General features: G+C 39.0%; 1 protein-coding gene across 4 annotated transcripts in view; it reads left to right on the top strand.

Moving 5' to 3' along the window:
• Positions 1-27390, top strand: part of rhbdf1a (rhomboid 5 homolog 1a) — a 68560-nt gene that overhangs the window by 39883 nt on the left and 1287 nt on the right. For 2 of the 4 annotated variants that reach the window (XM_079887095.1, XM_079887094.1), the window contains exons 2-18: positions 11742-11886; positions 11976-12115; positions 13520-13627; positions 17563-17776; positions 17859-18065; positions 19491-19613; positions 19703-19863; positions 20493-20744; positions 20835-20946; positions 21050-21124; positions 22555-22716; positions 22797-22897; positions 22985-23048; positions 23173-23267; positions 23382-23457; positions 24100-24200; positions 26212-26365. In XM_079887095.1, the coding sequence (XP_079743221.1) occupies positions 11770-11886; positions 11976-12115; positions 13520-13627; positions 17563-17776; positions 17859-18065; positions 19491-19613; positions 19703-19863; positions 20493-20744; positions 20835-20946; positions 21050-21124; positions 22555-22716; positions 22797-22897; positions 22985-23048; positions 23173-23267; positions 23382-23457; positions 24100-24200; positions 26212-26365 (2262 nt within the window). In that variant the 5' untranslated portion in view covers positions 11742-11769. The remainder of the gene's footprint in view (positions 1-11741; positions 11887-11975; positions 12116-13519; positions 13628-17562; positions 17777-17858; positions 18066-19490; positions 19614-19702; positions 19864-20492; positions 20745-20834; positions 20947-21049; positions 21125-22554; positions 22717-22796; positions 22898-22984; positions 23049-23172; positions 23268-23381; positions 23458-24099; positions 24201-26211; positions 26366-27390) is intronic. The other 2 variants (XM_079887096.1, XM_079887097.1) reach the window with 2 other exon arrangements.

Below are 27390 nucleotides of genomic sequence, written 5' to 3'. Positions count from 1 at the left end.
CTAGTGTCATACTAAACCCCACTCAGAACAATCTAGTAACTGGGTAGCAACGCCTAAGCAACCACCTAGTGTCATACTAAACTCCACTCAGAACAATCTAGTAACTGGGTAGCAACGCCTAAGCAACCACCTAGTGTCATACTAAACCCCACTCAGAACAATCTAGTAACTGGGTAGCAACGCCTAAGCAACCACCTAGTATCATACTAAACCCCACTCAGAACAATCTAGTAAATGGGTAGCAACGCCTAAGCAACCACCTAGTGTCATACTAAACCCCACTCAGAACAATCTAGTAACTGGGTAGCAACGCCTAAGCAACCACCTAGTGTCATACTAAACCCCACTCAGAACAATCTAGTAACTGGGTAGCAACGCCTAAGCAACCACCTAGTATTATACTAAACCCCACTCAGAACAATCTAGTAAATGGGTAGCAACGCCTAAGCAACCACCTAGTGTCATACTAAACCCCACTCAGAACAATCTAGTAACTGGGTAGCAACGCCTAAGCAACCACCTAGTGTCATACTAAACCCTACTCAGAACAATCTAGTAACTGCAAAGCAATCCCACATAGCAACTACCTAGTGTCATACTAAACCCTACTCAGAAGAACACTCTAGTAACTGGTTAGCACAGCCCTAGCAACCACATAGTGACATACTAGAAACACTAGAAAATGCATAACAATTTAAAGCAATCTCCTAATAACATACTAAAACCACTCAGAACACTGTAATAACTGCATAGCAACACCTAGCAACCACCAGCATTATGGCATAGAGATTTGGAAGATTATGGAAGGTTCTTCTTTAGAATGACTGTGAATTGTGCACATTGAAACCATAAATACTTATTAAGAAAGGAAAATAATTCAATTCTGATTTCCTATTGAAGCCTTTCAGAATTCTTTTTCTCCTTTCTGCTGAAGCGTGATTAGTTGTCATACTGGTTTGTCCCTCATGTGAATATGGAGCATGAGCAAACGTGAGCTCAGCGTGGCACTGTACCCTTGGTTATGTCATTCTGGCAGCAGTGTGTGCAGTAGCAGCGCAGTCACCTGGCTCTGCTCGGCTTTCTCTCCTCATAGATGATGGGCTTTATTTTTAGACTCTTAAAACTCTTTCAAAAGTTGTCCAGAATCCTCCACCAAGCTTGAGCAGCTCCCCTGCTGTTGTCAGCTTCAAAATTGGTGAGCTATAAAAAGATTTTTAAAAAGCCAGAATCTGTACAAAATAGACAGACTGAAGATGAGCTGCAGTTACACAACAGAACACACACCCAGAGGAATATCATGTTGCTCAGTTGCTCTTGCTGGAGATATAATGGTGTTCTCAGCTGTTTTATTTGATTAATTACTAATAATAGGGGCTTTCGCACCGGGTAGTTATAGGAACTTAGGAACTTAAAAGGACAATTTTTCTGCTTGCATTCACAACTCCAGTTGGAACGTACAGTAAGCCATCGTTCTGGTTGTTGTGGATTTTAATTTTGGTGGCACGGCAGACTTTTAATTTGGCGAATGACTTGAGCCTGAGCACACACTGCTCACATCCTCTGTCTTGATTAGTTTACGATCTGTTTAACAGTCCTATCTTACACATTATTAGATAGAACTGTTACACAAAGAAAGTAAACATGGCTCTTTTTCCATGTTCAAGTAGTAAATATATAGGTTATAAACGGTGTGTACATGGCTTTTTTTTTAAATGGCGGGTGCAGGTGTTTTGCATGCGTTCGGCCAATCAACGTACACTTATGTCACTGGTAGTTCCTGTAGTGCTGGGTTTGGCCCTACTCTGTAGTAGGAGCTAATTTAGTTCCCCTAAAAGGCGTTCCTAGAACTAAAATTGTTCCCACTTCCTGTGGTGAGAACACGCTAAAAAAGCGGGTACTTCCACCAATAGTTACAGGAACTATGAAAAGGTTCCTTCGGTGCGAAAGCCTCTAATGTTTGTACTTTTTCTGATTTTATTTTAAACACATATTCTCATATTCCATCCTTAATACACAGACCTCATCCTAACTGGCCTGACACACAGCGTTGCCTCAACATGTATCCTTCATCACGACCATTGACTTGCACAGTGTCTGGCTATAGTTACACAAGGCTACAGTTTAAAGTCCAAATGTCAGTTTTTCCCATGTTTGGGAGTAAAAGGGGAATTCCTTTCAGGCTGATTTGTTGAGACGGAGCAGATCCTTTAGGCACACTGCTGGTAGTGTACAAGAGGAAAGGAGGAGTCAGCTTGGCATGAGCGGAAATAACTCTGTTGGCTGCTTTGTGGGTATTGTGCAACTGGGGGAGTTTAACTCTCTGTGACTGGGAAATAAAGACATCACATTATAAATGCCGCGAGCAAAGCGGCCACTTGTGTGTGCAAGAACTATAGGTCCAAGAAATTGTGGGGAGTGAGACAGAAAGAAAAAGAGAGAGAGAGAGAGAGAGAAGCCTTCCTCAAGGCCAGGATGTTCAGCCTTTAGGAAGGAAGTGTCCAGTGTTTCAAACACACAAATAAATGAGGTCATCCATCACTGTGTTCTTTTGCCCCAATCATTAAACCTCTTCCTTCTGCCCCGGGGCTCTTTCATCAAACACTGTTGCTCCAAATAAACACAAACACATGCGAGGCATGAGTATCTGCGGAACATGCTGATTAAACCAATACACTATGGCAATTTGTAACTATTTTATGTTTTGGTGAATTTGTGGATAATGATCTCATTTGACCTGCTGACAGGCGGACTTTAATGCTTCGCATCATACAAATTCATACAAAATCACTGCCTTACCACCTTATTAAATAGATGGGTTTTTTTTTCATGAGACTGGGTTGGCTTGAACTCAGTGATCTCCTCTTCTCATGAAGGGCTAGATTGCTTTCTAGAGGGAATGTTCTCATGAAAAATTCACATGACTCGCCCTCATGTTGTTCCAAACCTCTGTGAAACACAAAATAAGACATTTTGCTGGATGTCCAATCTGCTCTTTTTTATACAATGTATAGAGACTGGGACTGTTGATCTTAAAAAAGAAAAGAAAGAAAAAGCACCATTAAAGTGGTCATTATATCTCTCAATAATATATCTTAGTAAAATCATCTTAGTTTTATAATCAAATCTCTGTTGTTTATGTGCAGGGGCAAAACATATAATGCAATGCAATACAATGATGATTGAGAGATGTACAAATAAACATTCCTCAAAAGCCAGATAGATCATATTTGATATTCACATTTTAATAAAAAAGGTGTCTGGATAATCAAGTAAACTCAAGATACTTCAGCCCAGTTATTCTTACGTTTACTTTATAAAAATCAGTATAGATATAGAAAGACACGTGCACCAAGACCTGAAAGTGGACATTTTTTCTTTTACTTGTTAAAAAGTAAGTTCCACCCCAAAATGATGCCATTGGTTGAGCTCATACAGTATGTAAGTCTGAGTAGAGCAAGGTTTTGAAAACAGCATTATATGTATCGTAGACTGTGCATATTAACCATTAAGGAATATGGCAAAGATTCTACCATCTAAATCATAGACCTTTAACTCTTCTGACAAACAGATGGCAGTGGCAGGTCATCCAATCAGATAAATTTCTCCAAAAACAATCGTATCTGGCTCACCCGGGTGTTCTATATTAGGCTCAAAATGGTGGACAATCTCAGACAGGAAGTTTCCATTTGGTCTGCTGGTGGTAAGGGTGTTTCTTGAGTGGCTTGAGATGTGAAAACAGAAGGGCACACACAAACACATGATGGGTTTCCATTTTTTATGGGGACTTTCCGTAGACATAATGCTCTTTATGTACAAACTGTATATTCTATCCCCTAACCTAATAACTAACCATAACAGAAAACTTTCAGAATTTTTACTTTTGCAATAAAAATCATTTAGTATGATTTATAAGCTGTTTTCCTCATCGGGACCCCATAGTGTTGGGAATACCTGAACCACACACACACACACACACAGACACACTCACTCATACCCTGCATGCTACTGTTAGCATCTAAAGTCTCCCCCGCTCTAAAAAGTGGCCCAATCCATTACTACATAACCTGTCATGCATGACTAGCACTCATTCAGCCAGTTGTTGTATTCAGTTGTGGTGTGAGCAGATCATACAAATCATAAAAGCAGAATAAAGCCTGTATAAAAAAGACTGTTGTGTCTTAGCGAGAGAAAACTCAACAGCCAATCTGTGTTTGCATGTTAACCTATACCTTGAATCCCCTGCACCTGCACTATAGCAACACTTTAGCCTTCTGTAAATACCAGTTATATGTCTCGAGACAGGAAGTTTTAGCTTGTGGCAGGCTTTTGCCTGGGGAACACAAGAGCAGGAAGCTAATCGCGAACAATGTAACGTCAAGATGAAAGCCGAGATTTTCTTTCTCTTGATCTAATCGGACAGTCAAAACAAATCACTATATAGCTACATAAAAAGAAAAACATTTAGTGACGCCACATGTGATGCAGTCAGGAAGAGAGAATGCTAAAACCCTGATGGAAAGTTCATCGCGACATGGTGCTATTCACTTGCTTTGTAACTTTGATACAAGTGATCTTTTTGAAGCTCTTGAGTGGGTCAATTTCCTTTTCTGTGTGGAAGCATAAAGCTGAATGAAAACCTTTATAGAAGTCTCATATCCTTTGGATGACAGCCATGTGTAGAAATCAATCCGTTGTCTCCCTCCTCAAGGATATCACTCTCATTCAAGGATATCCTTCCCATGACCTGCTAAACTGTCTCCTCTGACTGTAGAGGATATTAAAAAATCCTTCATAAAATTTCCTAATTAATAACTTTGAGTGATGTGGATGGGTCAAGATATGGGCTACTATTTTCAAACCTTATACATGAACCGTCTATCAGCATTTTGATTTTGAGCGGGGCACTTAAAGGGATAGTTCACCCAAAAATGAAATGTCGGTCAAGATTAAATTTTGATTTGCTCTTCACACAAGGCTATTGCATCGCTTTAAAATACTTGGAATTTAGTGCGTGATTTGTATGGTAGTTGTTCATATCTTTATGCCACTTTTTATGCACTGGTCCCCATCCGCATTTATTCTATTGAAAAGAATGGTTTGGACATTTTGCTAGTTAAATTGGTTACACTTCAAATTCAGATTTTATATGTTAACATTAGTGATTGTTTGTTAATAATTACAGCATTTATTAATCTTGATTAATGATCATTTATACTACACACAATACCTTTCAAAAGTTGAGGTTCAGTAAGATTTTTTAATGTTTTTGAAAGAAGCTTCTTATGCTTACCAAGGCTGCATTGCTTTGTAAGTAATATTGGGAAATATTATTTCAATTTAAAATAACTGTTTGCTACGTTAATATATTTTAACATGTAATTTATTCCTGCATCCTGCATCATTACTCCAGTCTTCAGTGTCACATGATCCTTCAGAAATCATTCTAATATGATCTGATTTGCTGTACAAGAAACAATTATTATTATTATTATTATTATTATTAATGTTGAAAACTGTTGTGCTGCTTAATATTTTTGTGGAAACTGTGATCATTTGTTTTTTCAGGATTCTTTAATGAAAAGAAAGAAAAAAATCAGTCTTAACTGTCATCCAATCCGTCCTTTCTAATAAATCTTTTTTTAAATATCTTGCTGACCCCAAACTTTCAAATCGTAGTGTATATTTTTTTTACTTTTCAAGTTGTGTGAATTAGTTAATGCATTAGAATAATAAATTAAATGTAATAAATGCTGCCAAAAACGTTTGTTGTTAGTTTATGATATTTTAACTTGTTAACAAATTGAACCCCTCAGATTGTTTCAAAGCAGCTACAGTGATAAACAGTGTGTAAAGCAGCTCTAAATAGACGATAGCAAACAGTCATTATTCAGTTGAAATCAGTTCAGTGTTGATTCAGTTTGGTTCAAGAACTGTGTGAAGTTCATCTATTATGAAAGGAGTTCAATTCATCTCATCCAATAGTGTCAGTCCAGTCAAATCAATTACATTGCAGAATATTAAGTCCTTGTAAAAAGTGAACTGCGTGTTGCTTTGGCTACAAGCCTCTATAGAATTCATAACTGTATACATCTCATCTCATCACATCTACATAATGCATTGGGCTACAGCTGTCCAGCGTCTTGCACACTAGCTGATAGTTTATGGAGTGTTACAAAACACACAGCTGGCCTTGTGCGGTTCTTCCCATGGTTCTCCTGGGGATATCCGACATGTGCAGCCTTGAGATGGATGCCACAGTGCCCATGCATGCACAGGCTCGAGAAACCAGCATGAAGTCTATCCCAAAAACATGCTTCTGTGATTGACAGGTGCTATAATGTTTAAGATTTTACAGTAAAACTGAAGGGAATTAATTGCTGGCGATGTAATATCAACTCTCTTTCAATCTAACCATAGGCATCTGCAACATAAACCCAGGCACATGCTACATATTAGCTTCACAGGAAGGGAAGCTGCAGGGGTTGGAGTCAAATGACAGGGGTGTAGAAGATAATTACCGTAATCCCACAATGCAATGTGCAGACCCGGGGCTGATGGCCCTCATGCAGTCGGTAATCAGCCCGTCGTGTGATTTAGTGGCCAGATTAATGAGATGATGGTGGATACTGATACAGACATTAAACCGTCACGGTGGTCTGTTCTGACTCAAGGACTGACAGGAAGCTTTCATGTGTCTCCCTCAGGCCTCTCCAGCGGTCTATCACACAGCACAACTGTGTCTTCTCAATTCGGACTCCTGCGTCAAACATAATCGCTGCCTTTCAGAATCAGCCAATTTGGGTTCTGACATGCTTAAAAGTCAGGATTAGATTTCTGTAATGGGTCTGTTTGGATATTGAACCTGGCAGGTGGTTCCTTTCTGTGGTGGGGCTGGACAATATCAAATACTTTTGTGAAATATTTGAGATACATCTGTTGGCTTGTTTAAAGCTACACTACGTAAATCTTTGCTTGTTTGAAGTATCTGTTAGTAACTCATTTTTTATCCTATAGCGCTGAGGTATTCAGTGAAAGTTCCAAGAGGCCCGGCCTCTATATTTACTTCCTAGCAGAGGTTCAGACAATACTTTTTTGGAACAGTTATACATTTTCAGCGGGGCAGCTGTAGTGCTTTGTAAAAGAAAACAATTGTAAACACACAATATAGTGTTTAATATTCTCAAAAATGAGAATCTTGGGCCCAGAGAGACAAAGCAGTGAATCTTAGAACTTTTACCAATATTTACCAAAAAAAGGAAATATTTCTCACAAGATATGAATATAAAAAGGTAAGATCGGATGTTTTATCAGGGTTTTCTTTTAACATTAAGGGCCAGATTTCCTAACAGCTTGCTCCAGCACAAACCCTCTTTTGGCATTAAAAAACTAGTCAGGATTTACTAAAGATGCACAGTGGAAAAATTAGCGCACAGTTATTTTTGCGGCTGACCTTATTACATATCAATTTGTTGGAGTTTCCCTTTCAGATGCAGAATTTTTGGGAGGAGAGGTGGGATCACAGTGATATACTAAGGTTTGCGTTTGTCAATTTACTGGTATTTGCGCCATTATTTAACAGCCAAAAAAAAAGTATGTCTTTCTTAAACCAGAGTTTTTGCACTGTTTTTGCACAAATTTTGGTTTTTGCAACCAAAATTTGCACTGCTCTTGGTAGATTGTGTTGGTCATTATGAAAATGATCCGGCTGCGCCTGTGTTCTTTAACTTGCGCGTCGTCAGTAGAACTTTCCACTCCATCTGTGCTATTTTTGGATTTGCGCTCGCACGCTAATTTTCCCTGTTTAGTAAATCTGGTCCTTAGACACCTACGTGTATGACACATAGAAAGCTTTGGGATGTGAGAAAACACTGGGGTTTACCTCTTAAGAAAAGTATGGACCATTTTTAAATTTTGCTCAATGTAATAAACTACTAAAACCAAACAATGTGCATAATCTAAAAATCAAAACTCTCATCATGAGCACAAAACGAAGTTAACTAGTAGGCCTAATTTAAACGTTTTTGTCTTCCCTTGCCATCTCTAAATAATGTTCCAAATTATAGCAGTGTTTATTATGAAATGCTCTTAAAATGCTGATTTAATAATGCTAAATGTATGAGGAGAAAAAACAAAAAGTCTAAAGGTGCCACGCGTTAACAAACCTGGTTTAATCAAATGGTCAGAGTCATCTATGACATAAAAATAATTGTATTTTCTGCATTCTTGTTCATTCTCATTCATTCATTCTTCTCAGAGAAGCAATGCACACGGAGCGGAAAGGGCTTGAATGAATCCTCTAAAAATATTAGAGGGTGTAGTGCTGAAATATCATTACTGTAAACGACCCAGAGCACTTGTATGTAGTGTGAACCGCTAAGTTGTTTTGATGCACTCACTTTAAACTGTATTAACGGTAAAATGGCGCAATTATGTCTCGCGGGCGGATGAAACCAAGCCAGGGTCAAGAACTGAACTGCGGTCCGCCATTTAAGTACCACTTCTCTAGTGACATTACAGTTAATCCATTTGAGAACAAATACATAAGTATCGCAATATACATTATATGAGCACAAAATACTGAGACTGTTGTATTTTGACCTCCATCACCCAGCCCTTGTGGTGGGAAACCATTGGCAGGGGTGTCCTCAAAGCTGGGGCTTTGCTCCTGTCTGCTCTGTAATCTCACAGTCATCACACCGCACACATACTGAACGGCCAGTGATGATATCAGTCCACATTCCTCTTCAGCGGGCAGGAACTTTCTCATGGACAATGAGAGTGTTTCACTTTCCAGCATGAGCTGCAGACGCAGGGCTTCTTTCTTGCCTGGTGCCTGCTGATAGGTAGCTATTTTTATGAGTTGAAAGTTTAAACTGACACTCAGGTTCTACAAGATTCAAGATTTATGAACTTCTGTGATTTATATTTTTTTCACAGTGGCTTCTTCCATCATCACTCCATCATGGGTGGTTTGCTGTAAAATCTGTTTTGTTAAACCAAAAGCAGATTTGGAGGCCTTCCCGAGGGGTGAATATATATCCCAGAAAGACTGCCTTTGCCTACACATCACTCCCTTGTCAAAGCAAAAGGCTTTTTGAAAAAGAAAAAGTTTTTGAGCACTCGTAACTGTGCCTCTGCTGAATCAGTGCACCAAAGCAGAAGAAATTATATTTTCCTCTGATTTATGAGTTTGCAGTATTGTGAAATAACACAAAGACAATAAACTTGTCTTTCCATTGTGTTGTCTTCACTGACTGTGTGCAAAAGCAAAAACACCACTGGACCATTGTAGTCATGTACAATAGATTCTAAGTTATTACTCAGACAAAAAAGACCCACAAACTGAAGTTATTATGATTCACTTGCTCATGAAGTCCATCAAAGTGGTTATTGAATGAATATCTGACTCATTTCTGGCTGGATGTTTACTGTAAAAGACAGTATGTAGTTGAAGACAGATGTTCATAAAGAACACATTTAAATGAGTCAAAATCAGCATTTTTGATTTGTTTTGTGTGTAGGAACAATTGTGAGGGATTCTGCAAATTGTACAGAATTCTGTTGTTTAATTTTGTTTAATTTTTTTATGATGATGACATCGCTGTTTTCTGCAGAACGGCTTTATAGATGAATTGAACTAATTTAATAATTGATGATCTTTACAACGGAACTGAAAGAGCACTAAACTGATAACAATGACACTGTATGGCCGAAATGAGCTCTGTTTGCATCTCATTGAATTTTCCTGTTATCACTGTAAAAATACTAAATCAGCTGCTTTAAAACTAACTGTATTGTATAAAGGGGATTTGACTGCTCGATGGTGTTTTAAGCCCCCAATTGCTCCTTAGAGGCAGCTAACCCTACCCTCAACCTTAAACCTACCCATCCCCTCGCTGCCTGGAAGGCGCCGTTGGGGGCTTAAAACACCAAAGACCGATTTGACTTGACTTAAGTGTTTAGTATGTGTGCTTAATTGTAATTTTATAACAATCGGGAGTCATAAGGAGTCATTCTCTCTAAATAATTTCAATTATATTTTGCTGTCACGGTGCACTGCAAATGATTCCCTTTAAACAACCGTGACACTGTAAAGATCTTTAACTCTACGCACATCTGGGATGGCATGTGGGTGATGGAATTTTCATTTTTGGGTGAACTATACCTTTAAAGGAGAACTCCGGTCTATTTTAACATTGAGCTCATTTTTTTGTACATTTGGAGTGCTGTCAATATAGAGAACAACGACAAAAATCGGTGTTGCCTACACCGTGTTATCCTCTTTTTAAAATTTGCACCCTGTTGACTTCAATGGGGCCAGTTTTAAACCTGCTTTTAGCCTCTTAACATCCTTGATGTGTCATTACGCGCGTGATCATAGGTAACTAAACCTATGCGCGTGAACTCGGCAATCGACTACTTTGGACTTCAACCGAAAACAGGATGTAAACACAGGTATTTGCGTTGGCTTAAATAATATCATTTTTATACATATCTTTCACATCTACTGCAGTCAGATTCACTCGTGTTCACTCAGAAGGAATCACTCACATTTTCTGTGCACTTGTAATGACACATCAAGGATGTTAAGAGGCTAAAAGCAGGTTTAAAACTTGCCCCATTGAAGTCAACAGGGTGCACATTTTAAAAATAGAATAACTCGGTGTAGGCAACACCGATTTTTGTCGTTGTTCTCTGTATTGACAGCACTCCAAATGTACAAAAAAATGAGCTCAATGTTAAAATTGACCGGAGTTCTCCTTTAAGATAAAGCCAAAACCAGGACCCTTAAAAAAAAACTTTTTCTTCCATAACAAACCTGAATCTGAAAAAACTGATAGCAGTCTCAGTTTGGGTAGCAGACTTCTATTCTGTGGACACACAGGCTGCCCTGATTTGACATGTTGACGAGCAGTATTCACTGAATGGAGAAAGGCAGAAACAGTGTTGGTTTAGTGCTCTTCGTCTGCTGACTCCACGCTGCAGTGATCTGGTAAACTCTCTGCTCAAGCTGTGTGGGAATATGCAGCGGGAAGACACACTAATGATGGCCTCTCACCAAATTCCGGCTCCGCCACAAAGTAGCACTTTTAATGAGAGGGTGGTATAAAATAAGTGGTTTAGGCTTAATCTACTGACAATAAACTTTTCCACCCCCACAGTAGAAATGTTTATTAGTCAGTTAAGTGGATATGAGTGTGTTGAGTGAATGTAAACATATGAGAAAACGGCTATTTTTTTTTGTGCATTTTATGGTTTCCTCCTCAGCAGCAGGAAGGTTTACTGGATATTTGGGCCCTCCTGTATTTTGTGGTGATTTTAGACTGCCATCTTGTGGCACAACAAGTACTTTTAATTAGACAATGGGTATGAATGGCATGCTAGTATGTGTAGTATGCTGCTGCAGTAGGTGTACTGTACAGAAAATGCAAAATTACTAACCAGCAAAGGTGTGTTTTTGGGCAAAAGTGGGTTTATAAATGTATAGCTGCCATTGGAGTTACTTAGTTTCAAATATTGGCAAGGCAACAAAATGTTTATTGTTGAACCCTGAGGCTGTATACTGCATACTGTCTAGCGCATTTAGTGTCCCATTCCCTACATTAGTCATAGTCATGAACCTTATCAGTACAACAGAGCCTCAACTTTGAGGATTAACTTCTTGCATTTAGGATTTAATTCCACACTGTGCAATTCTTTTGAGGATTCACCTCTCTCTCTCTCTCTCTCTCTCTCTGTAGCTGGCAGGTCTAAGGAGAGGCAGGCAGCATGGCTGAACCCAGACGCGACAGCACCAGCAGCCTGCAGCGCAAGAAGCCTCCATGGCTAAAACTGGACATTCCCATCGCTCAGGTGTCCCTGGACGAACCTCCCGCTTTTGTCCAGGTACAGCATTGTTGTCTCTTAACTGTCCTTTTAAGTGCAAGTGATTTTAGCCCTGGTTTCCAATCTTGTCCATGTCTCTCTTTTTGCAGCCAGTGAAGAGGCACGGTTTCCATCGCAGCGTCAGTATGCCAGTGGAAACGTCTCATCTCCCCTCCCCTCCACGGGACCTCTTTGACCCCCGTCGAGCTGCTTTCCAGCGTCAGTCTTCAATCACCCAAACCATCAAGAGGTAGGGGAGGCATTACATGTGGCCTGAGGTTCATGTCTTTACCAAAGGTCAAACTCTGTTTCAAAACCTAGTAAGCTGTCTACATAGACATTTTAAGGCATAGTCTAAATCAGCAGTGCCCAATCCTGTTCCTGGAGATCTACCAACCTGCAGAGTTCAGATCCAACCCTGATCCCACGCACCTGTCTGTCATTATCAAGTGCTCTTGAAGATCTTGGCTGCGTCCGAATCGCATACACCTCTTGAGTAGGTACTTATTTTGAAAGAGTAATTACTTGTACAAAAAAGTACATTCTAAATAGTATGTATGCGTGTAGAATGGATGTTATCTGGACGTACTACATCTGCCATGTTGTCATTATCATGAGACCTACCAGTGTCAGTTGAGTCGCTTCACCTCCATTCATAAATCCTCTCCCGTGGCCTAATGGGATAGTAAAGTGTCCCTCATATGCACACTTCAGAATCTCGCCGGAAGTAGTAGGTCATCCGGGGACTCTTTGCCTACTGTTTTATGAGTACTGTGAATTCAGACATAGGCCTACTTCTTTCGTCACATACTGTTTTTCACCCACCATATAGTAGGGAAGAATGCGATTTCGGACGCAGCCCATAATTTGCTAGTTCAGTTGTGCTTGATCAGGGTTGGAGCTGAACTTTGTAGGCACCCCTGATCTAAACAAAGACTGTTGCAAATGGCAGCACCATTTTTTGGGCTTTTTTTTTTTACCTTTAGAAGAGAGCTCACTACGTTTTGGAACGAAGCTAATACGACTACACCAACATTAATTTTGATAGAGTTGATAGAGAGATAGAATCATAGTTTTAATTGGTTGTGCATCAATGTAGCCCATTATCTTGCATACTTTGTTTCTATCTGTGAATTGTGTGTGATTCCGTAGTCAAGACTGTAGCACTTTTTTGGTTGCAAGCCAATGTTGCCAGCCTGTCTTATGATTTGTTTGCTGCGATTGTTTTGCGCTGAGATGTAATAGGAATGTGCATGTGATTCCATGTGCCAGAGGGTTTGAAATTCCTCATTTCATGACTTCATTTCATGGCTGATAAATCAAACCTGAAAAGAACCAGTGTCTTTGCGCCTGTTTACATGGTTTCTGTGTGGACGATGCCACTTTTCAGCCTTGTTTTGTGTATTTCTGTGCGTCTGCGTGTGTATGTATGACTAGCACATGTCTCTCACTCATATGCTACTCATTAAATCTGCACTGAAATAACCCTCCCTCCCGCTGGAATACTCTGCTTTTTGCTAATCTTGCTCTCTGGCTCTTGTTGATCAGTTTTCCAGTTCTTCTCACACTCCTTCCCTCTTTTTTTATCTTTTTCTCTTCTGCTTCCTTTCTTCACCCTGCTCTTCCTCTCCTCCCGCTCTCGGGACGTCCACAGCAGCAGGCGGGTGCACTTTGAGAGGATTAACACTGTGCCCATTAAGGGTCACCGTGCAGGGCGGCACGGTTTCAGAAGGCATCAGTCCCTCTCCAGAACCTTGCTCAGGTACAGCGGGCCGCAGGAGGCCTGGCGAGGGAGCTCTCACACAACACACACAATGCAAAGGAAACATGGTCACATGGCACAGACAACTTTGGTGTTAGCGTTGTAATAATAGTTCCATTTAGGTGCTATTATGCTGTATGTACACTTTAGGGAATTAGTGTGTACCTTTTAGGGTAAATAAAGTACAAAGGTGTACCTATTGATTGGATACCCAATCACAAATTTCTTTTCTTTTTTCGGAGAGTGCATGCACAGCAGAGTGATACAAATGTATTAAATTTAAAATCGTTATTATCAGGCCTGAAAAAGTCATAGAAATTAATACATTTTTTTGTTGAAGTTGTGGATGTGAGGAGCAGATGAGGTAGAATCTAGACACAGTTGCAGGATTATTTAATCAAAACAAAGAAGATCATCCAAGAAGAAGAGGGTAAAATCCAAAAGGTAACGAAATAGAAAGTACACTGGCATATAGGCAATATCCGACTACTGAAGACTAACTCAAGAGGGCTTAAATACACAAGGGTGATAAGATAATTAGCAACTAATCAAGACACATGTGGATGGTAATTAGTATCTATGGAAGTAAATTAGTGACTGGAACAAAGGAAAACACAAACACACCAACTAAGGGTACATTTACACAGCAACAATGTGCTAAAAACTGAAAAGTTTTTGCTTTGTGTTTTTCGCGTACAGACAACAATGTTGTCAAAACTATCTCTATTCACATGGATCAGTGAAAATGATTAACAACTGTGTATTATTCATGCCAGGCCGATGTCACTTTGTAAAGAAACACTATGCATCTATTGACTGAACTCATTATACGCATGCGCGTGACTTCACTGTTATTTGCAAATTCACGTTTTGTAGTTTATACAGAGATGATAACAGTATCGTCTTCAAAAACCTGCACTTTTAAAGTTTGCATTTTCAGGCCGCAAAATGGCGATGTCGTGTAAATGAATGACCAAAACTCGTGTAAATGAATGACCAAAAGAATGGCCAGTTTTTAGTTTTTTTGTTGGAAATGGTACCGTGTAAATGGCCCCTAAAAGTCCATGAACACAAAACTGAAACGCAGGCTGTATGTTACAGTGGAAACGTAATGGAAATTTCTATAGTGAATGTACATTTTTCTAGTTATGAATAAGCTGTTTGTGAGTTCAATTCAGTAATCACAAAAGTCATGGAAAAGTGATGGAAATTAATTTGATACCAAAGAATATTACATTAAATTGATCAAAACTGACAGTAAAGACATTTATAATGTTTAAAATGTCTAAATAAAAGCCGTTCTTTTGAACCATCTGAAAAAAATGATCAGGGTTTTCCACAAAGCAGCACAACTTTTTTCAACATTGATAAATAATAATAAGAAATGCTCCTTGGTCATCCATTGTGAGGTTTGACCCTAGGATCTTTCTGCCAAATATGGTCACTTTGCGTTCTCCCTCAGTGGATGTTTAAGTAGTGAGGATTTTGTGGTTTTCTGTTTCACATGGTTTGGATTCTCAGCACATGTCATGCCATGCATAACTTCAGTCTATTGATAGGGGCAAATAAGGATTCTTATCATGACATGCTCACTGTCTCTAACCGTTATGATTTCAAACACGGCGCATTGTTGCCATTCTTCCAAACTGAACTGAAAACATTCCAATGTATGAGCTCGAACGGCACATTCATCTTTAGTTGTTTTGCACAGTTTGACACTGTGCCCAGACTGGCAGGCTTTATTTGTTGTCTTTCAGATGAAACATAATAAGCCAAAATTTGAGTCATGTTTATTGCCTCGGTGAGTCAGAAAGATTAGATTAGATCTCTCTGTGCGGTGCCGATCCAGAGTTTTATAGCCACACATGTTGTGTGCGCTGAACAGCAATGGGAATCTCATCTAGAATGTTTATATTCTATTATAGTATTTATTAATATTTTTAATTAGCTTTTAATTTTTATATTTTCAATTTTCACTTTAATTTTCATTTAGGTTTAAGTTTTAGTAATTTTTTTTATATGCTTTTCATAAATATAGAATTTATATTTAACTTTAATTTGAGAAATTTTAGTACTTCAACTTATTTAATTCAGTTTCTTGCAAAGACATCATTTCTAATTTTCTAAGTTTGTTTTTCATTTAATATTCATATTTTATTTTATTTGAACAATAAAACAACGCTTATACAAATATTGTCAGACAATCACACATACAAATGTAGGGAAATGCTTATATGTACAGTATGATTTTCATCACACATCATACATACTCCAGTCCTTAGCACCTTATTGTTGGTCTGAACTCAAATCTCAAACACACCACTTACAAAAATGTTGGGCGATAACCATAGTTTCAAAAACTAACATGGTTACTACTATAAAAACTGATCTCAGTCACCACTGTCATGAAACATGAACCAAAACATAACGAAAAAGAGATCCTGTCACTGTTTGAAGGAGGTCCCATGTTAATTTATTAGTAGTTCATACTTTTTGTTTTGAAGGCCTAACGTTATTACTACCTTATTTTATTTCTTGGCTTTATTTACAGTACAATACTGTATATGAAGTCGACAGGAAAGTAGCTGTGAGTGGTGTAACGTATCCTGCATTTGTGCTACTTTAAAGCATGCAGACTGAGGAGAGAAAGAAAAGTAACACTTTTCTAAGCAACTGGACACTTTCCATAAAACTGGCAACTAAGGGGCCTTACATGACACCGTTTTCAACTAAAAACTGAAAACTTTTTATGTATTTTGGCCATTAATTTACACTACAGCGGCGCTTTGGGGGCCTGAAAATGCAAGCTTTTGAAAACGGGTTTCAAAGTGAAAGTTTTTGGAAATGAAACTTTAAAAACGTGAATTTTTAAAAAAGGTGACATCACGAGCATAAGTATAACATTGTTCAGTCTATAGGCATGTAGTGTTTCTTTAGTGACATCGCCATACGCCAACTGGCCTGGCATGAATAATACAGCGTTTTTAGTCATTTTCATGGATTCCTGTGAACGGGGGTCGTTTTGACAACGTTGTCGCCTGTCCGTGAAAAACACAAAGCAAAAACGTTTCCGTTTTTAGTACATAATTTTTTTGTAAACACCCCAAATCCCTTAGACTTAGGATGTGGGCACATTAGCGAAATTTTCGACAAAATTACACCAGCAAAAAAGTCCATTGTCTATTATCAATAGAAATGTATGAGGCACAACACAGAAGTCACTTTGAAGTCACAGCTTTCTGTTAGTCAGCGCTGCAAATCTGTGTGACCAAAATCTGCATAAGGGGAAATCTTTTACAGTCACATGTAATTCCCGATCACATGGATTCTTATTAAAATAACATTTTGGCCATGGAGCCTTTTTGTAATGGACCACCAGAGTTTTTACTGTTTTGGTATGGGGTTGTTTAATAAAATGTGATTATTTTTGTGGGTGAGGCTGGACAGCTGAACATTGTGTATTTATTTTACACTGGTTTATATCAATTTATCTTTTTGACTGAAACATGAGTCATATGTGAACTTGAAAAACATGTCAGCCTCTTGACATTACGAGGCAGATGTTTCCCAGGCCAAGCAGCTGTGCAGAGGGATGGACACCAGCCTAATGATTCTCTGTGTATGTGCATTTGGTTTCATTTTGTGACAGGATTTTTAGCCAATGCCAGTAGCTTTACTGTGAAGCATGCCTGGGCATGTCCCATCACTATTTCCTTAGAAGTTTGCTACGGTTACCTCACCGAACTTTCCTTGATCTCATTTGTACACAACCGGGAGGAGACAGTGTGTCACACGTTTGTGGAAACCACCATTGCAGTGTCCAGTTATTGTGCAAGAACATGTTAGCACGCAGGGAAATGCAAAAGAGTCAGGGATGGCATGTGATCTCTGGATGAGTGAGCTCAGGCTGAACGGGTTGTGTCGATCGCTCTCAGGGGTACGGCGGACTGGTTCGGGGTCAGTAAGGACGGCGACGCCACGCAGAAATGGCAGAGGAAGAGCCTGCGACACTGCAGCCTGCGCTACGGCAAGCTGAAACCGCAGGTGATCCGTGAGATGGAGCTGCCCAGCCAGGACAACATCTCCCTGACCAGCACGGAAACCCCTCCACCTCTATACGTACCCTCATCTCAGCATGGCATGCAGAAGGTACGGTACCAGGAGTCATCACTGGAACAGGACTGAATGTGCACCTGTTCCTCCTTTTTTTAATGATGCACTTTTTGTTCAGATTGTGGACCCACTGGCACGAGGACGTGCGTTTCGCATGGTCGAGGAAGTAGATGGCTACAGTGTGCCTCAAACTCCCATCACCCCCGGCGCTGCGTCCCTGTGCTCCTTCACCAGCTCACGCTCAGGCCTGAACCGCATCCCACGCAGACGCAAGCGCGAGTCCGTGGCCAAGATGAGCTTCAGGGCGGCAGCAGCTCTGGTCAAGGTGAGCACGTGACCCACATGACCTTTATACCCTTTATTTCAGTTGAATTTGTACATTGGGAATGATTTTGGAACTTTTCTGGAAATAATGCACCAGGTTTTGGTCAAATTTATACATTCTTGGTTTGACTGTATATAGCGCTTTCACATTACACATTGTTTTAAAGCAACTTTACAGAAAATCATGATGTTAATGGTTATAATATCTTCATGCCTTATAGTCACTGATACTATTGAATGAAAACTGAGCTGGATGATGACATCACTGTTTCTGAGAGCTGCTTTATAGATGAAATGAACTAATTTAATAACTGATGATCTTTTCAACGGAAATGAGTCAACACTGAACTGACTTCAGCTGAACAATGACACTGTTTTCATTTAGAGATGCTGTACAGCTGAAATGAACTGTTTGCATCATTGAATCATTTATATAGCGCTTTATACAAACTGTATAAGCGCTAACTGGATCTATAACAGTTTTTCTTACTCTTTCACTTTAAATGATGAAATATCTGTTTATAGAATTTAATCTTAACACAATTATAAGGCCATCTAGAGTATGTGATTTTTGTGTATGTGTGGTTTCAGTTGTTCCTACATTTTTCCCCCCATAAATTTATAATACGTTTTAGTACTTAAGTTATTGATAAATCATGATTTGTTTGATTTCACACACAAATTTGTGCGTACACATGGTTAGTCAATGAGATCCATTATTTTAAGCTGATATAGCTGATGTTAATGAACAAAAATGGTACTATCAACACTATGATGATCTGAATCAATGTTTAAATTAAATGACTGCAAATTGCTAACATTTATTTACAGTGGTCAATGCTGATACTGATTAATTGGTCTGGCTGATATATCTGTCTGTCTGTTTACATTGGAGCAAATGTAGGTGTTGTTTACACATAGTCAACACAGTTTAATCCACACCATAACTTTCACAAGATTTATATCAAATTAAATATTATTTTGGGGAAAATGCTTGTATCCTGTTTGAGCTTCTTGGTTCACTATTATAAGTGACCCAGGAACAAAGTTTTACTGTATTTTGTGATAATTGATACTCCACAGACCTACATTAAATCAGAGCAGAAGCTTGTTTGATAATGTCAAATGGGAACAGCTGATAAAGTAGGATTGGTCAGTAGCATTTGTAAGGTGTGGCTTAGCGTAGGGTCATCTGAGGTTCTTTAAGTTAACAAAGACACATCAGATAAATCAAACGGGCACATTCGATCTTTAAAAATGACCAATAACATGAAGCAAAACATCAGATATCAGAGACAGAGCTGGTCTCGCAACACAGTCTCTTTGAATTATTTATCATCTATTTACTTAGTAAATACTTTTTATACTGCTTAGTGTGCCATGCTGATTGATAAAGTGTGGTTTATCTGTGTTTTTGTATTTTAAGGGTCGCTCGCTGCGCGAAGGCACGCTAAAACGAGCTCACAGGCGCAGCTTCACACCTGCTAGCTTTATTGAGGAAGATGTTGTGGACTTCCCAGATGAACTGGACACATCGTTCTTTGCTAGGGTAGGATAATCCCACCGAACACATCACGCATACATTTGCTTTTGGGAGACTTTTTCCGATATGTACGCTTACTGTCTGTCGGGCTTCAGGATGCCATGATGCACGAGGAGATGTCCACTTTTCACGATGAGGTGTTTGAGTCTCCATCAGACTCCACCATGAAGGATGTGGACAGCAAACAGCTGGATGAGTCGGAGCTAACAGGCAGCGCACTGGAAAAAAGCGAGTTAGAGAGGAGTCACTTAATGCTGTAAGCTTCACAACACCATATTACCTGTCACAGTAATTGTGCTTCGATACTATAAAATATTTGATAATAGAAAATGTTAGCTGCAGAGAATTTCTGTTAAAAATGCTGGTTCAGTCATGAAACTCTAGATGGCACAGACTGATGGGTCATTTTCACTGCAATAATGCAAGCAATAACACCATTACTGCATGGCACAAGCTGATTGGCTTCTGCTAATTCAGCAGCCAATGAGATTTCTTGCTCAACATTTGAAGTGTTCTCTGGAGGCTAGTCCAGAGTCCTCTGAAACCCTCCACCTCCCACAGCTCCACCTGCCTAGATCTGCTATGGGATTTATGCGTCTGTTCTTGCAGCAGCAGCACATCTTACATGTATTCAATATTTCAATAATTCAAAATATTTTTGAAAATATAATTAAATATAATGTTTAAGAAAAATTAAATATGATTTACTGTATATATTTTGCTGGAAAAATAAATTATAAAATCATATCCAGAAATATTTGAAAAAGGATGATTATTTATTGACATAAAATGTTAAAAACAGATTTTTTTTTTTATTTATCTAGCTTAGACATTGTTCTATGACTATATATATGCTTTATCATTCTATCCTCGTTCTTCAAACAGGCCTTTAGAGCGCGGCTGGCGAAAAGTTAAGGAGGGAACGCCAGTCCCCCCTAAAGTCAGACTGAGGCAGGAGGTAGTGAGTGTGAACGGTCAGCGGAGAGGCCAACGCATAGCCGTGCCAGTCAAAAAGCTCTTTGCAAGAGAAAAAAGGCCGTATGGATTGGGCATGGTGGGAAAGCTGACCAATCGAACATATCGCAAGCGTATCGACAGCTACGTGAAACAACAAATCGAGGACATGGATGACCACAGGTTTGCAAACTTAATTAAATCCCTAAAACTTCTTTAAGATTTTCGGAGATGCTTCTAATGCGAGGCTGTGTTTTCTATTCTGTTTCTCAGGCCTTTCTTTACATATTGGATAACGTTCGTTCACATACTCATCACCATTTTGGCAGTGTGTATTTATGGCATTGCACCAGTGGGCTTCTCCCAGCATGAAACCGTAGATTCTGTGAGTGCTGCTACACTTTCAAAATATCCTGCATTTCTGATGCTCTATTCCTGTTTCTGACCATCTGGCGTTTGTAAATACGTTTTGTTTTTCTCTCATAAAGGTCCTAAGAAATAAAGGCGTTTATGAAAACGTCAAATTCGTGCAGCAAGAGAACTTTTGGATTGGACCAAGTTCGGTGAGTTTTTTCTTTTTTTTTTAAAGGGTCATGAAACCCCAAAACACATTTTTTTGAGATGTGAACAGATATGTACAGGCTGCGCATCACTAAAAACACTAAAACTCACTTATAAAAATACCTATGTTTACACACGCATAAATTTGATCAATAAGTGGAAATTGGTTATTTTTAAGTTTTTAAGAGCAATTTCGTTCTTCCGGTTTGAAAAGCAGTGTCGAAGTAGTGTTGTGGAATCTACGTCATCCGGTTCTGAGAGCTTCGCTGCATTTATTCATGAGAAAGAGCTCGTTCAATCAAATCACTGCGCCGTAGTATGCACGAGATCGCATTACAGGCTCTCGGTCTTGGGAGTTTGTAGTAATATAGGGTTATATGTTTAAAATGCATCAAGGCGCCCTCAACTCTGTTGTTTTTTTTCTCCGTGGTCATATTTTAATATTCATGTGTCTGTATAATGAGTATATTGCAAGTCTGTGTTTTATTCGTTGTTGTCTCCCATTTTCCCACCTTCTACTCTCCTACTTTTCCACAGCTTTACACGCCCATTTCTTGAGACTTTTTCAACTCTGAGGTGTGAACGACCAGGCTAAAACAGGGAAGGGTTTCATGACACTTGGTTAGTTAGTTAGTTAGTTAGTTATTCTGATTTGAAGTACTGTCTGGCATTTCATCCCATGGTTTCAGCAATCAACTTTCAAGCTGGTCATTAGATTTCACATGATTGCGATATCTGTGTAAATACATTTATGACTTGTATTAAAAAGTCAAGTCACCTTTATTTATATAGCGCTTTATCCAGTACAAATTAATTATGCAAACAGTTAATTTTGGCTGTACAGCAGCTCTACATTGATTCAGCTCCTCTGTAAAGATAATCAATTATTAAAGGGATGGTATAATGCCCTTTTCACAAGATGTAAAATTAGTCTTTGATGTCCCCAGAGTGTGTATGTGAAGTTTCAGCTCAAAATACCCCACAGATATTTTTAAATAGCAGGTTATTAAAATTGTCACTTTTTGAGAGTGAGCAAAAACGCACCGTTTTTGTGTGTGTCCCTTTAAATGCAAATGAGCTGCTGCTCCCGGCACAGTGGGCGGAGCTTCAAGAACACGTGTTCTTTTACCTCACACAGACATGCACTGAAAATTTCAAAAACCTTTAGGCTTTTATGTTCAAACCGGAGTCAGACAAAGATGGAGAGACTCAAGAAGAAGTGAACTAAACTCTTGCCGACCCCAAACTTTTGATCGGTAGTGTATGGCACTTCAGATGCGGCTTCTATTCCCCTCCAATCTCAAAAGTGAAACTCTGACTATGCTGAAATGTATTTCATAAGCAGCGATCAGTTATTGAATGTTTTCCTACTGAACAACTGAATAAAATAGTATCATAAGACAAGTCATCGTCATTGTCCGCTTCTCAACAGGAGGCCTTGATCCACCTGGGAGCCAAATTCTCACCTTGTATGCGACGGGACCACCAGGTACATGAACTGATTAAAAAAAAACGGGATATGGAGCGACATTCGGCTTGCTGTGTGCGCAACGACCGCTCAGGCTGTCTGCAGACCTTAGAGGAGGAATGCTCTGTAAGTACAGGAGCCGTGGACTATCAAGGCTATGAATGAGAAGCTGTCAGGTCATTGACATCTCTTTCTTTATGTTTCAGAGCACTTTGGCTGTATGGGTAAAATGGCCTCAGCATCCCAGCACCCCTCAGCTGGAGTTGAAAAACCGCCAGTATGGCTCTGTGTGTCATCAGGACCCCAGGTGAGGGAATACGACTTCACTCAATACTTCAATTTACAATTTTCACAGAGACATTTCAAACACAAGATCTTACTGTGTTTTTGGCAGGACGTGTATAGAGCCGGCCTCTGTATCTCCTCATGAGTGGCCTGATGACATCACCAAATGGCCAGTAAGTATTGCATCAAGAATGGATCAATATATAAAAGAACTATAGTATTACCTGTGGTAGCTCCACAGTACTTTGTTGTAAAGGTCGATTAGATACTTTGTCCTGATATGGATATGTATTGCAGATCTGCACCAAATATAATTCTGGGAACCACACCAATCTGCCTCATATCGACTGTACTATCACCGGCCGGCCCTGTTGCATCGGCACTAAAGGGAGGTGAGGAAATCTGCTATTACTCGCTAGTTACAATTGATTTCACATGCACTTGTTTAGTGGGCATGAATATACAGTTTTGTGTGCTTTTTAAATATCTTATGTGTTGTTTTGCAGGTGTGAAATCACATCAAGGGAGTACTGTGACTTCATGAAAGGATTCTTCCACGAGGAGGCAACCCTCTGCTCACAAGTAAGCACACTAAACCAGAGAAGCACAGAAATAAGTCAAAGATGTGCTACAAGTGACAGTGAAGCACGACTGTTAATTGCTTTGTGTAAAATGTTAATAAAATAAACAGCATTTATTTGAAAAACACACCTTTTGTAACATTACAAATGCCTTAACTGTCACTTTTGATCAGTTTAATGCATCCTTTCTGAGTAAAAGTAGACTTTTTTTAAAAACCTTACTGACCCCAAACTTTTCAATGGTAGTGTAACCCTATAGTTCAGGTCGCAAAATGAGTGTAAAGCTCTCAGCCCTAAAAGTTGTCAGTACTCACCCACTAGACTAATGAGGTGGCGTGAATAAGAACGGAAGATAAATCTACCCTCTGCTAAGTGCTCTGTAATCACAATGAAGGTTGCCATGCTAATCTCCTCTGTATTGGCAAAATCCCTGAAAGGGCACACAGTGATTGCCCGGGTCTGAAGCTTGTGCCAGCTTCCAGGGTTTTAACTTAAGACTTTGTGCTAAAAGTGTGTTAAATACAGTCTAATGTCTAATCTTAAGCTTGAAAATGCAATTGAATTTGTTATTGGCAGTGTTTGGGGGTGTTTCTCTTTTAGATGTTTTATAATCTAAAGAAACGCACTAATCTGTCCCTGCCAGGTTCACTGTATGGATGATGTGTGTGGCCTTCTTCCTTTCTTGAACCCGGAGGTCCCAGATCAGTTCTACCGTCTCTGGCTCTCACTGTTCCTGCATGCTGGGTGAGTGACTATAGAGTATGGGCATCCTTAAGCCCTGTTCACACTCAACAGAAACTCGGGAAACCTAAACTAGTTGCAGACGAATGGACTGTTCACCCCATGAGCAAAACAACAAAGTGAAATATTGCAGACGAAATTGAAACGGAAAAGCAAAATGTCACAGGCAAATGTGGTAACAGACTGGTCAGACCAACAGCTAAACAAAAAAGTGAAGTTATGCAAATGAAAGGCCCGTTCAGACCCAGAACGATGCGAAAAGCATATGACAGGCCTATTTGCACCTAAAGTTAAACGAAAAGGCAAATATTGCAACAACAAAAAGAAGACGAAACAAAAAAGCAAAGATATTCAGTTTATATGTCTATTCATACCAACAGTGAAACAAAAATTTACAAATTTACATTATTTATTCACACCTAGGATGAAGTGAAACAAACCTAGACATTGCAGACGAAAAAGTCTTTTAGCCCATAGTAGAGTAAAACAACAAAATGCAGCATTGCCGATGAAATTGAAACGAAAAAGCATAATGTCACAGACAATGTGGTAACAGACTGGTCAGACCAACAGCTAAACAAAAAAGTGAAGCTATGCAAATGAAAGGTCCCTTCAGACCCAGAACAATGCGAAAAGCACGTGACAGGCCTATTTGCACCTAAAGTTAAACGAATGAAACAAAAAAGCAAAGCATTGCAGTTTAAATGTCTATTCATACCAACAGTGAAACAAAAATGTACAAATCCACATAATGTATTCACATTTAGGATGAAACGGGGAAAAAACTAGACTAGAAAAAGTATTTTAGCCCATAGAGCAAAACAACCAAAAAAGTGAAACATTGCAGACGAAATCAAAAGTGAAACGAAATAGCATTATCACAGAGAGAGTGGTCACGGACAGGTCACACCAACAGCAAAAAAAAATAAATAAGTGAAACAATGTAAATGAAAGGTCTGTTCAGGCCAAGAACAACACGAAATGCCTATAACAGACAAAAATCTGCAAACAAAACGTGTTTTCACTCCAAGAGCGAAATTAAAAAGCAAATTATTACAGGTTAAAACACAAGAGTTTCCAAATATTAGATATGTCTGAAAATGTGCTCGGACTGGCAGAATACCAGTGTCTGCATTGGCAATTCAGATATTTCAGTATTGACTCAATAATTTCTCATCAAAATCCTCCCAGACTAAATTGCTAGAGCTATGCTGTCCATATTCGTTTTTCAGCTCTACTCTCACTCTTACTGTATTTCAACAATTGTCTCTTGAGTGTCTGTTTATTTTCCTACTGAGTTCATACTCAAACGAAACACTGCTGAGACCTCTTCTTAAATCTTCAACCCACAAGCTATAATAAAATTCCTACACGTGGTGGGACTGTTTACCCATACGCCCCGTGTCCCATGCTGCACTGCAGTATATTTCAAATGCTTCAAAAGCTGACACATGATCAGATTATCTGCTTTAAGAAACAGCTGACACTTGGAAGAGCTGGCGCTATTGAGCGTGGCGTGATCTGTAGTAGTAATCAAAGAGAGTGCTTCACTGAGCTGCACTTTGGCTCTTTGCCTTTCTTAAGAAGGCTCAGATTAACGCTCCTGCACGTGCCTCTGTCAAACACCTTGAACATCACACTCTCAGACGTCCTTGAACCTGCTGAAGTCGGATTGTCTGGTGCATATTTGTTCATATATGTGGCCAGTGATCGCAACGAAGCATCTTTCATAATAACATGTGCGGGGACTCTTGTTGTGACATGCCTTTGGCACATTTTATGAGACAGCTGACAGAAGTGTAATTATGACATAGGCAGTGGATTGCTTGGATATAATTTAGAGTCAGATGGATCATAACTTAAATGAAGGGAATGTTTATGACCACTGGAGCCATTTCAGAACATTGTGGTGTATTGGGAATGATGAATATGCATTTAAATCCATAAAGATGTCATGGCAGCTTTTAAACAACATGCTTGAAACGTTCTCTTTGTCCCCATCTGTTAAAAACAGGATTCTGCATTGCCTGGTGTCGGTATGTTTTCAGATGACAATCCTTCGAGATCTAGAGAAGTTGGCCGGATGGGTACGAATATCTATCATCTATATCCTGAGTGGCATCACAGGAAACCTGGCTAGTGCCATCTTCCTCCCCTACAGGGCTGAGGTGAGCCCCTCTTGCCTCTTTTACACCGACAGGGTGCGCTGGAAACTGGAAACGCTCCAGTTGACGGACATCCGATGTATGTTGTGGCTCTAGCTGTCTTAGTTTTCATCCGTTTAATATCATTTTTCTTTAGAAATATCCTGTTTTCAAATTAATGTTATTTATTATTTGGATCAGTGAAGTGACACTAATTTTTTGCCTGGCTCTAGTAATTTATTTAAAATACTTTAAAATGCAATGTATACATACAATGACTTTAATACACCTTTTCTATGATAGGCATGTTTTAAAATTTCAGAATTAAAATGTATAAAGACAAAAAATGTATACAGTTAAATAGATTTTTTTTTTCCAAAAATGGTAATTTTTTAAAACCATATGAATAAAGAGTGTATTTCGAAGAACTTTGTACATGTTTTAAACTAGATTTTTAAATGATTTTTCCTGTTCCTTATCATGAACGCTCTTATTTATCATTGACCCATATATTAAAATAACTTCCGGCATTACTACAAAATTACTATGGATGTTAAAATATGTTCTTAAAACTGTTTGGGAGCTCCATCTAAGACAAGGATTCCCAAACTTTTTTTGTTGAAGTAACCCCTGAGATTTTAATTGAATATTTCAATGATTTAACAGCACATTCTCATTTTTATAGTTCTTTTAGTCACATGATGTGCAAGTAAACAAATCAAATATTAAAATGTTTTATTGTTTTTATCAGGAGCCCCGCACGACATGCAATATGTCATTGTGGCCCCAAATTAAGAATTCGTTCCCACGAATTACGAATGTATTAATTTCATTCATTTTAGTAAATCATGGCGCGATTTACTCATTATTTCCCTCATTTTAGTTATTTGTGGCCATGTTGTACTAATTCATTCCCTTGTTTTGATTTAAAGGGGACCTATTATATGCCCCTTTTTTTCAATATGTATTATAAGTCTCAGGTGTCCCCAGAATGTGCCTGTGAAGTTTCAGATCAAAATACCCCACAGATAATTTATTATACCATGTTG

This window comes from Squalius cephalus (assembly GCF_949319135.1).
Source record: "Squalius cephalus genome assembly, chromosome: 1".
In the NCBI taxonomy this organism is placed as follows: Eukaryota; Metazoa; Chordata; class Actinopteri; order Cypriniformes; family Leuciscidae; genus Squalius; species Squalius cephalus.
Note: the sequence above shows the minus strand (reverse complement) of the source record. Positions and strands in the feature narration are given on the sequence as shown.